This window comes from Chrysochloris asiatica, unplaced genomic scaffold (assembly GCF_000296735.1).
Source record: "Chrysochloris asiatica unplaced genomic scaffold, ChrAsi1.0 scaffold00137, whole genome shotgun sequence".
Classification (NCBI taxonomy): Eukaryota; Metazoa; Chordata; class Mammalia; order Afrosoricida; family Chrysochloridae; genus Chrysochloris; species Chrysochloris asiatica.
In genome coordinates, this window is record NW_006408655.1 from 6,627,415 (window position 1) to 6,639,535 (window position 12,121).

General features: G+C 36.2%; 1 protein-coding gene across 1 annotated transcript in view; it reads left to right on the forward strand.

Annotated features, from left to right (window-relative positions):
- MLLT10 (myeloid/lymphoid or mixed-lineage leukemia (trithorax homolog, Drosophila); translocated to, 10) overlaps positions 1-12,121 on the forward strand; it is a 310,713-nt gene that overhangs the window by 196,448 nt on the left and 102,144 nt on the right. The window contains exon 10 of the mRNA XM_006869897.1: positions 9,501-9,756. Within this exon, the coding sequence (XP_006869959.1) occupies positions 9,501-9,756 (256 nt within the window). The remainder of the gene's footprint in view (positions 1-9,500; positions 9,757-12,121) is intronic.

The window sequence follows — 12,121 nt, forward strand, 5'->3', positions numbered from 1 at the left end:
TATTTGTGCCCATTCCAAAGAGAGGTGACCCAACAGAATGCGGAAATTATCGGATATCTCGTTGATATCCCATGCGAGTTAAGTTTTACTAAAGGTAATACAGAAACGACTGCAAGCATACATTGACAGAAAAATTCCAGAGGTTCAAGCTGATTCAGAAGAGGCCGTGGAACAAGGGATATCATTACTGATGTCTGATGGATCTTAGCTGAAAGCAGAGAATATCAGAAAGATGTTTGCCTGCCCTGTATTAGAGGCCTTAAATTTGTCCCTGCTTTTTTGTTGATTATCTTTATAATTCTGGGATTCATATTTAGGTCTTTAATCCATGCTGAGTTGATTTTTGAGTATGTCATGAGGTCAAGGTCTTGTTTCAGCCTTTTGCATATTGATTTCCAGTTCTACCAGCACCAGCTGTTGAAGAGACTATGTCTTCCCAATTCTGTGTGCTTTGGCGCTTTGTCAAAGATCAGTTGACTGTATGTGGACGGGTTAATTTGTGAATTCTCAATTCTGTTCCATTGATCTATGTGTCTTTCATTGTACCAGTACCAGGCTGTTTTGACCACTGTAGCCATGTAGTAAATTTTGAAATCTGGAAGAGAGAGGCCTCCAACTTGGTTCTTCTGATCCTGGATCTCTTTCCTTTCCATATAAATTTTATAATTGTTTTTTCCATTTCCCCAAAGAATGTCATTGGAATCTGGATTTGAATTGCTTTGTGTAGTACTGATATGATCAAAATGTTAAGTATTCCTTTCAAGAAGCATAGTATATTCTTCCATTTTTGTAAATCTCTTTTAGTAGTATTCCATAGTTTTCGTTGTATAGGATGTTTAATTCTCTGGTACATTTATTCATAAATATTTCATCCTTTGGGTGACTATTGTAAATGGTGTTACTTTCCTAATTTCCTTGTCAGCATTGTCATTATTAGTATAGAGGAATCCAACTGATTTTTGTATGTTGATCTTATACCCTGCTACTTTGCTGAATCTTTCAATGACTTCCAGTACTTTTTTTTTTTTTTTTTTCTTGCTCAGTCCTTGAGAGTTTCCCATTTATATGGTGGATTACACTGATTGTTTTTCTAATGTTGAACCATGCTTGCATCCCTGATATGAATCCCACTTGGTCATGATGTGTTGTTGAATTCTGTTGAGATTTTGTTGAGAATGTTTGTATCTGTGTTCATAAGGGATATTGGTCTTAGTGATGTCCTTCCCTGGTTTTGGTATGAGGGTTGTGTTTGCTTCATTGAATGTGTTAGAAAGTTTTCCATCCTCTTCTATATTCTGGAATAATTTGTGTAGAATTGGTGACAGCTCTTCCCAGAAAGTTTGGGTGAGCTGTCACTCACTAGTGAAGCCATCTGGACTTGGCTTTTTTTTTTTTTTTTGGGGTTTTTTTTTTTTTTTTTTTGCTTTTTATGACCTGGTCAATTTCTTTGTTATAGGTCTGTTTTCTACTTCACTCTGTGAAAGTTTGGGTAGGTCCTGTTTTTCTAACAATGTATCCATCTCCTCTAGATTTCAAATTCATTGGAGTACAACTCTTCATAATACTCTGTTATTATCCTTTTTATTTCTATAAGTTCTGTTGTGACATCACCCATGTGGTTTCTTATGCGTGTTATTTGTGTTGTCTCCCGCTTTTCTTTTGTTATGATTGCCAATGGTTTTTTGATTTTATTAAGTCTTTCAAAGAACCAGCTTCTTGTTCTATTGATTCTTTATATAGATTTCTGTTTTCTACCTTGTTTATTATTGCTGTAATCTTTATTATTTCTTTTCTTTTGTTAACTGTAGGTTTACTTTGCTGATTTGTTTCTAGTTTTTGGAGTTGTTGTGTTAATGTGTTGATTTTGATTCTTCTTTTTAGATGTGTGCGTTTATTGTAATAAATTGTCCTCTCAGCACTGCTTTTCCGTATTCCACAGATTTTGCTATGTTGTGCTTTCATTCTCATTTGTTTCTGGGATCTTTGTTCACATTTTACTTATTTTACTACCCAGTAGATTTTAAGCAGAGCCTTATTCAATTTGTATGTATTTGATTTTATTTCCTTGGATTTCTTATTATTGATTTCTAATTTGATAGCATTGCGATCTGAGAAGATGCATTGATCAAACATGCAATCAAGATGTGTTGATCATAACTGGTAATTAGAATGCAAAGGTTGGGAACAAAGAGGAAAGATCAGTAGCTGAAAAATATGACCCTGGTGATAGAAATAATGCTGGAGATCGCATGATAGAATTCTGCAAAATCAATTATTTGTTCATTTCAGATACCTTCTTTAGACAGCATAAAGACAATTACACACATGGGCTTCACCAGATGGAATACGCAGAAATCAAATGTACTACATCTGTGGAAATAGACGATGGAAAAGCTCTATATTTTCAGTCAAAACATGGCGAGGGGCAGATTATGGAACAATCTGTGAACAACCATCAATTGCTCATATACAAATTCAAACTGATGCTGAAGAAAATGAAAACAAGTCCACGAGAGCCAAAATATGACCTTGAATATATCCACCTGAATTTAGAGGTCATCTAAAGAACAGATTTGATACATTAAACATTAAAGAACGAAGAGCAGAAGAATTGTGGGATGACATCAAGAACATCATACATGAAGAAAGCAAAAAGTCATTAAGACAACAAGAAAGAAGGAAACGATCAAAATGGATGTCAGGAGAGACACTGAAACTTGTTATCCTGCATAGAGATGCTAAAGCAAGTGGAAGAAATGAGGTGGTAGAAGAACTGAACAGAAAATTTCAAAGGTCAGCTTGAAAAGACAAATCAAAGGTTACAACAAAATGTGCAAAAACCTGGAGTCAGAAAACCATAAAGGAAAAACATACTCAGCTTTTCTCAAGCTGGGCAACTAAATTAAAAATTCAAGCCTCCACTTTCCTTATTGAAGGATTCTCTGGACAAATTATTGAATGATGCCGAAAGCATCAAAAGGAGATAGACGGAATACACAGAGTTACTCTATCAAAAGGAAATGGTTGATATTCAGCCATTTCAAGAGGTAGCATATAATCAGCAGCCAATGATACTGAAGGAAGAAGTCCAAGGTGTATTGAAGGAAATGGCAAAGAACAAGACTCCAGGAATTGATGGTATAAAGTTTGAAATCTTTCAAGAAAGTGAGGTGGCACTGGAGGCACTCACACATCTATGCCAAGAAATTTGGAAGACAACTAACTATGTGGCCGACTGATTGGAAGAGATCCATATTTGTGCCCATTCCAAAGAGAGGTGACCCAACAGACATCATCAGAAAATATCTTTGATATCCCATGCGAGTAAACTTTTTGTTTTTTAATGTTTTATTATGAATTATGTGATGTTTTACGTGGGAGAACATTAGTTTTACATTCATCCTGTTATATATAATTGTATTGCCATGGTTACATTCCCCTACATGCATCATCAACTAACTAAAGGGTATACCCTGCAACCCTGCCCCCTGGTCATCAGCACACAGCCCCTCTCCCTCTCTGGGTCTAGAGTCCGCAGTCGCTCCATTTCTCCCTGTCATCATAACTGTCTTCATCTCTAGTGTCATTGCTTCTCTGGGTAGGGTCCCGCACTCTGCTCTTCTCCCTTGATGTTTCCAGGGCCCTCTGTTCCTGGAATGCAAAGTCAACCACTCCCCTCCTTTTGCTACAAAATGTCTACCTTTATATTTCCAACCCTCACAGTCAGTCATGATATCAATTATTCACTATTGTGCCACATGAGTGCCATCCCAATCTCCTTTCATCAGCCCCACCCAGACAGATTGGATACTACTCAGTGGAGATTCTATCTTCCTCTATGCACTCTGGATCTAGGCTCCCTCTTGAAAGCCTGTAAGCCAGTCACTTCTTGCCTTTGTAGCCCCCCCCATTTTGCGTAGCCAGTATCCAAGTTGCCCATCCTTATCTACCCTGTGTATCGGCTGGATGGGAATGATCCTCCCATGTGAGTAATCTTTCATTGAAGGTTATACAGAAACGGCTGCAAACATACTTTAACAGAGAACTTCTAGAGGTTCAAGCCAAATTCAGAATCAGAAGAGACCGTGGAAGGAGGGATATCATTGCTCATGTCCAATGGATATTGGCTGAAAGCAGAGAATACCAGAAAGATGTTTACTTGTGCTTTATTGACTGTGCAAAGGCTTTCAGTTGTGTGGATTATGACAAGCTGTGGACAACATTGCAAAGTATGGATATTCCTGAATACTTAATTGTGGTCATGAGGAATCTTACATGGACTAAGAGGCAGTTGTTAGAATAGAACTTGGGAACAATGAATGGTTTAATATTCTGTCCCTTAGTTCTTCAATTATTTCCATGAAACATCAGTCTCCTCTCCCCACTCCCATTGGTCTTTGCTTGATTAGGTGCCTAAATCTCCTTTTATATTTCAAAATGGACTGGTAAAAAAAATTGTGACACTAAGATGTCTTCATCATTTTAACGGGGAAAGCCCTCTTCCCAAATGGGATTACATCTTCCTGTATACAGGTCAGGATTCTAGTACATATTTTGGGGTTGGGGGTGGGGGTGATAAAAATGAATCAATCCATAGCAGTTTGACTATGTAGGTTTATGAACTTTTCATCTGCTCAAAAATCAGCTTTATTAATTTCTTTTATGATCTGTTTCTTTTTCTTTTCTGCAGCTCACTTTTCTCATTGATGAAATTAATTTGAGACTTTTATGTAATATAGTCACTTAATGCTATAGATTTTTCTTTCCATGAGGATACTGTGTAAAAAAATTGCTGTATTTTCATTTTAATTTAGTTAAAACACACACACACACACACACACACACAAAAACCTCATGTTTTCCCTTTTTTTTTTTCTTTTACTCATGGATGACTTGTTGTGTCCCATTTTGTCAGTTGGTACTAATGTTGTTGTTGTTAGGTGCCATCGAGTTGGTATCCACCCATAGTGACCTTATGCACAGCAGAACGAAACACTGCTCGATCCTGGGCCAACCTCACTACTGTTGTCACGCTTGAGTCTATCGATGCTGCCACTTGGACAGTCCGTCTCTTTGGGGGTCTTCCTCTTTTTCTCTGACTCTCCACCTTACCAAACATGATATATTTCTCCAGCGACTGCTCCTCCTGACAATGTGTCCAAAGTATGAGAGACGAAGTTTGGCCATCTTGATCTCTAAGGAGCACTGTGGCTACACTTCTTCCAAAATGGATCTATTGGTTCTTTTGGCAGCCCATGGCACTTTCAATATTCTCAACACCATAAACTCAAAAGCATCAATTCTTCTACGGTCTTCCTTATTCACGGTCCAGCTTTCGCATGCATATAAGGTTATTGAAAACACCATGGCTTGGGTCAGGTGTACCTTAGTCCTCAAGCTAACATCTTTGCTCTTCAACACTTTAAAAAGGTCTTATGCAGCAAATTTGCCTAATGCAATATGTCGTTTGATCACTTGACTGCTGCTTCTGTGTGTGTTGAGTTGATCCAAGAAGAATGAAGTCCTTGACAACTTCAGTCTTTTCTCCATTGATAAGAATGTTGTTTGTTGGTCCAGTGGTGAAGATTTTTGTTTTCTTTACATTGAGATGTAATCCATACAGATCTTCATTAGTAAATATTTTAAGTCCTCTTCACTTTCAGCTAGCAAGGTTGTATCATCTGCATAGCGCAGGTTGTTAATGAGTCTTTCTCCAATCCTGATGCCATGTTTTTCTTCATAGAACCCAGCTTCTCAGATTATTTGCTCAGCATACTGGTTGAATAAGTATGGTGAAAGAATACAACCTTGTCGCATACTTTTCTTAATTTTAATCTCAAAGCAATCCTATATTGGGTTTCTGAGAGTAGCTGGTGAGTTTGAACTGCCAACCTTGCAGTTATTAGTCAAGTGCTTATCCTACAGTGTCATATCTGGGCTTGTTGTTGTTAAGTGCCGTCAAGTCAGTTTTGACCCATAATGAACCTGTATGGGGTTTCCAAGGAGCAGCTGGTGAGCTTGAACCACAGACCTTGTAGTTCAAAAGGCTTTTCAGTCTGGCAGTAACCTACAGTGCCATGCCAGGGGTTAGAAGTATATTATTTAATTTTGAAATATTTTGAGAATTTTCTACATATCTTGTTATTTATTTCTGTTTTAGTAACTTTGTATTCTATTAGTTCTTTTAAAATATATTGACTTATAGCACAAAATGTGGATTTGTTAAATGTTTTCTGTGCTCTTTATAGAATGTATATTCATTCTATTATTATAAAAAATTTTTTTTCTATAAATATCAATTGTTGTTGTTGTTAAGTGCCGTCGAATCAATTCTGACCCATAATGACCCTGTATAGAGTTTTCAAGGAGCAGCTGGTGAGCTTGATCCACCGACCCTGCAGTTTGAACGACGTTGCAGTCTGACGCATTAGCTCACTGCACCCCACACTACTAGGATTATATCAAGTTAATTTATATTTAAATCTTTATTTTTACTGATTTTTTTGTCTACTTGTTTTATCAGTTACATAGAGAGGGGATACATACATCTCTTACTGTAAATAGGGATTTTGATGTACATTTTCCCGTTTAACTTAATTTATTTTGAGTACCCTTATTTGTTGCAGACCCTATACATATCAGAGCAAATCACTACATATCCCTGTGCCATCTTCACAGTTGTCATGTTGGATCCCATTGTTGCTGCCACTATATCATTCTGTCTTTTGACCCTCCATTTTACCAAGTATGCTGTCTTTCTTCAGGGATACATGCTACTTACAAAATGTCCAAAGAATGAGTGATAAAGTCTTGCCATCCTTGCTTCTAAGGAGCATCCTGTCTCTAATTCTGCTATGACAGATTTGTTTATTCTTTTGGCAGTCCATTTTCTTACCATATAACATAATTAAAATAAATAGATTCTTTTGTGGTCTTCCTTATTCATTATTTATCTTTCACATATGTGTGAATTGATTGAAAAATGCCATGACTTGGGTCAAGCACATTTTAGTCCTTAAACTACTATCTTTATTCTTGAACCGTTTAATGAGGTCCTTTGCAGGAAATTTGCTATTTTATTTTGTTATTTTACTTCATTTCCTTAACTGGTGCTTCTATGAGTGTTGATTGTGGAGCTGAGCAAAATGAAGTGTTTGATAGCTTCAGTCTTTTTTCTACTTACCATGATGTCATTTATTGGTCCAGCTATGAGGAATTTTGTTTTCTTTACATTGAAATGCAGTCCATACTGCAGGCTATAGTCTTTGGTCTTCATCAATGAGTATTTTAAGTCTTATACACTTGGAGCAAAACAGGTTGTATTATCTGCGTACTGTAGATTTTTAGTGAATTCTCCTCCAGTCCTGATGTTCTTTCTCCTATAATCCAACTTCTTGAATTATTTGCTCAGCATACAGAATAAATAAGTATGCTGAAATGATACAATGCTGGCACACACTTTGTTGATTTTAAACCATTTCATATCCTCTTGTTCTGTTCAGTTGACTACCTCTTGGTCTATGTACAGGTTCCTCATGATCACAATCAAGTGTTATGGAATACCCATTCTTCGCAATGTTACCAGTATTTTTGTTATGATCCTCACAGTTGTATGCCTTTGTATAGTCAATAAAACACTAGAAAATATCTTTCTGGTACCCTTTGCTTCTGATGACTAGCAGTGATATTCCTTGTCTTTTTTATGTACTTATCTGCTGCTGACCTGAAGGGTAGCAGAGGGCCATAGTCTCAGGTTCTTCGAGTTTCTTTCTGACCAGTAAACCTGTCTTTTTTTTAAAAATAATTTTGTGTTTTGTTCCACATTTTCGCCCACTCTGTCCAGAACCCTCTATTTTGATCCCTTTTAGAGTAGTTGTTAGTACTAGCTGGGCACTGTCTAGTTCCTCTGGTCTCAAGAGTCATGGAAACTGATAGTCACATGTTCCATTAGTCCATTGGATTAATTCCAGATCTCTTCAATTTTTAGAATTTTTTTCTTCTGCACATGGAGAGACCAATAGCTACACCTTAGACAGCTGCTCGGGAGCTTTCAAGATACTGGATACTATTCACCAAAGTAGGATGTAGAACATTGCCTTTGTGGACTGTGTTATGACAGTTTACCATGGTGTCCCCTAAGATTATAGTCCTGAGCTTCCAGACTCAGAAACTCATTGCTTTAAGATGTCTGATACTATCTAAGATGTTTTGTAATTTTGCCCTCTCTGTACTCCACCATACTCATAGTGTGTTTACAGGAAAGGTAAATACCCATGTACCAATGTCCTCTAATCAGTCTTCTGTCAGCGTCACTCTTTTGGTTTATTGTCTACTCCCTTCTATATTGCCTTCCCTGTCACCCAAGCTAAATGTATCTACCTCTAGCCTTCTCTCTCACCCCTTATTGTTATGTGCTGTCGAGTCATTTCTGCCTCGTATCACCCCTGTATAGGGTTTATGAGTAGCATCATCCTACAGCGCCATATCTGGATTCCCATCACTGGTGACCATCAAAGAATGCTTCTTTTAGTATGAAAACCTTTTCATAAATTTTTACAATAATGGTCCCATACAGTATTTATCCTTTATTTAGTAATTGTGATTATATGGACATACTTTGTATTAAAAAAGGTTATTAAACACTAGAAGCTAATCATTTAAATGTCTTTTTATTGCTCTTTTATGTGTCAGTCAAGGAGTGATTGAGTTGATTTGGGGCATAATGATTTTTAATTTTTATGAATCTCAACTATGGGATAGTATTTTTTTCTCAACTTATTACTTAGAAGATATGGTTTCAGTTTTAAAGCCTTTAATCAGTCTAGTTAGTTTTAAAAAGCAAGCTTCATGTGAATTCTTTAAAAATTCTTGCTCTATCCTAAGCTAATCAGTTGCCATTGCATAAATTCTGACTTTTATTATTTATGTGTATGGATTTGTAGCACTCTAAAGGCCCTGATTTGGTGCTGCAAGATAATGCACTGGACTGCATAGTCGGTTTGAACTGCAAGGTCTGGCTACTCGTAAACCTGATACAGTGTCGCTGTAGTTTTGAACCCACTTGACTGCACTCACCAACAATTCTCCTAAATGTTTACCTTTCTGTGCTGAACATTAAAATGGATTTTAATTTCATCTCTAGTACGTTGAATATTATTACATGATGTTGGTTGAAAAATTCTTGCCTCCAATATTAGAGTTGGTCACTTAATAAGTGTCACAAATAACTATGTGTATGAATTGCTGCAGTTTGATACTTGACTAGCCATAGTATAAGCTGGTGTTATGAACATTGTTTAAAGAAAATTAGAATATGCTGAGTTTAAAATTATTATCTTTATATGATTTTCTTAAGTAGGCTGAGATATTTTTAGAATTATACATTTCAGATATCTCACAATGTCCCATAGTTATTTATTAATTGGCCATATTTTTTTTCTGTAGCCAAAATATAATTAGTTCTTTCTCCTTTTACTTCCTTTTCTGAATCAAAATGTTAGACTTACACAAGCACTAGCAGCAACTCTATGTCAGGATCCTTGAAGCGCATGGAAGATACTGCAGCACGGTTTACAAATGCAAATTTCCAGGAAGTCTCTGCTCATACCTCAACTGGAAAAGATGTTTCAGAGGCTAGAGGGTCAGAGAGCAAAGGGAAGAAATCTTCAGCTCACAGCTCAGGTCAAAGGGGAAGAAAGCCTGGTGGTGGAAGAAATTCTGGAACGACTGTTTCAGCAGCTAGTCCTTTTCAGCAAGGTATTAATTATATTATAGCTAAAGTTCTTATTCTTATAATAATTAACATTAGTTAAGTTTTGTAGAAGAATTTGTCTTTTATTTATAACTCATGGATTATTTGTGATAAATGAAATGAGTCAGATTATTTAAAAGACAATTATGTTTTGTTAAAATGTTTCTGGGACTTTTGTTTTCTTTTATGTTCTATATGCATACGAAGTTTAACTGTACTTTTGATGTTTAATAGATCTGAATAAAGTTTAAAATTGGGGAGAAAAACAATAAAAGCTGGAGTTTTACTTTGTGATCTGTAGAACCAGTCATTCTTTTTCTTTTATTTTTCTTTCCAGTTAAACATTAATTATGTTTTCAGCAGGCAAAGAATGCAAAGTAATCTAGATAGTACTGAGAGGATTTACAGGTCTCAGTAAATAATAGTTGTTGATTGATAATACATTTGTTTTAAATTTGAAGTTACAGTTGGATTTTGCTAAGCCTTTAAGTAGATATTTTATGGTAAGACTTGCCAAATTTAGGTAAAACATAGATACCCAGTAAAATTTGAAGTTTATATATTAAATAATAATGTTTTAGAGCGGATTTGTCCCAAATATTTCATGGAACACACTTACACTGAAAAATAATATATTATTTAACTGAAATTCAAGATACTGGGCATGCCATATTTTAGATGACAGCCTTGTTTTATGGAGAAGAGTTTGATAAGCCAGCTAACTTTAGGATACATTAACCCTTATGTCGTAAATTTTAGCATTGTGTAATTTTTAGGTGGAGTCCTAGTGTGACGCTGTGGATTAATGTGCTGGACTGCAAAGTCAGTTTGAACTGCAAGGTTGGCGGTTCAAGCTCACCAAACACTCCTTGGAAACCCTATACTGGGTCGCTATGAGTTAGAACTGAATTGACGGCACTAAACAACAAATAAGAGTTCTGGTGTGGTGCACTGTGGGTTAAGCACCGAACAGCTAACTACAGGTCGACAGTTCAAACCCACCAGTCACTCCTTTGGACACCTAGGCCATTTTTGCCATAGGATTGCTATGAATTGGAACCAGTTTGACAGCACTTAATAACAACAATTTTTAAACATGAACATAAATAGTTTGAGATACATGAAAGTAAAAGTTGCTGGAGGAACATATTAGTACAATATATTATACCAGAAATGCCTTTCCCCCCCCTTTCTTTTACTCCCTAGAAATTAATATGGTAGGGAAATTATGCTCTTTATTTTCTGTTCAAGCTTCTGTCAGTGCTAAGATTGGCACCCAAAAACCAGAAGTTTGTAATTTAATATGTATAGAGATTACTTAATCTGCTGACTTCTTATTTTAAAGTATATTCATACTTTATTCAAGGAAGTAATTTGGATGTGAATATTTTTAAGTGCTCATTTTTTTCTCTTGCCTTCTATTAAAATAATTAAATTGAAATAAGGTTTTAAATTTATTTAATTTCATAAATTTTATATTATTTTTGTTATGTCACATCTTTTGAAAAATAAAATAATAATAAAACCTTACGAAATTTTAATGTAACTCAGTAACATTTTTAATGTTACATAGTTAGGATCTTATTTCCATTATATATATTTTTTCGATTATTAAAATTGCATTTTGGGTTTTTAATCTATTTTATGAAGTGCTAGGGAACCCTGATGCAGTGAATTGAACAATGAGCTGCTTACCACAAGGGGCGCACTTCAGACCCATCAACTATTCTGCAACACAAAGATGAGGTTGTCTGTCTGTTTTGGTAGAAGACTTAGAGTCTCAGAAACCCAATTGAGCAGTTCTTCTCTGCTTAAAAAGATTGTTAGGAAGTCCCAATGTGGCATTCTAATTGCTGACCTTAAGCCTAGCAGCCCAAAGTAAACCACTGTACCACCAGAGCTCCGTAGTGATCCTTTGTACGGTTTCTGAGATTTCCACAGAGCAGCTGGTGAGTACAGAGCGACTGGAGGGTGTGCACTGCTGATCTCTCAGTTAGCAGCCCAGTGCTTACTCTACAGCACTGCCAGATCTCCTTAAACATTTTTGTTGCTGTTAAGTGCCATTGACATTTCCAATTCATAACAACACTGCATAGGGTTTTCAAGTTGCGGCTGGTAAGCTTGAACCTGCAGTCCAGTGCCTTAACCTACAGTGTCGCACCAGGACTCCCCGTAAAACATTACAGCCTTGGAAAGTCTGTGGAACCCTAGACTTTGGGGTCTCAGTGAATCAGATTCAACATTATAGCACACAACAATAATGTGCTATACTAATTTATTTAGAAAAGAAATCTTTTATTTTCTTTAACTTTGTATCATTGAAGAATTCTATGCAGCTTTCATCAAATCATAGTGAATGTGTTATGTTTT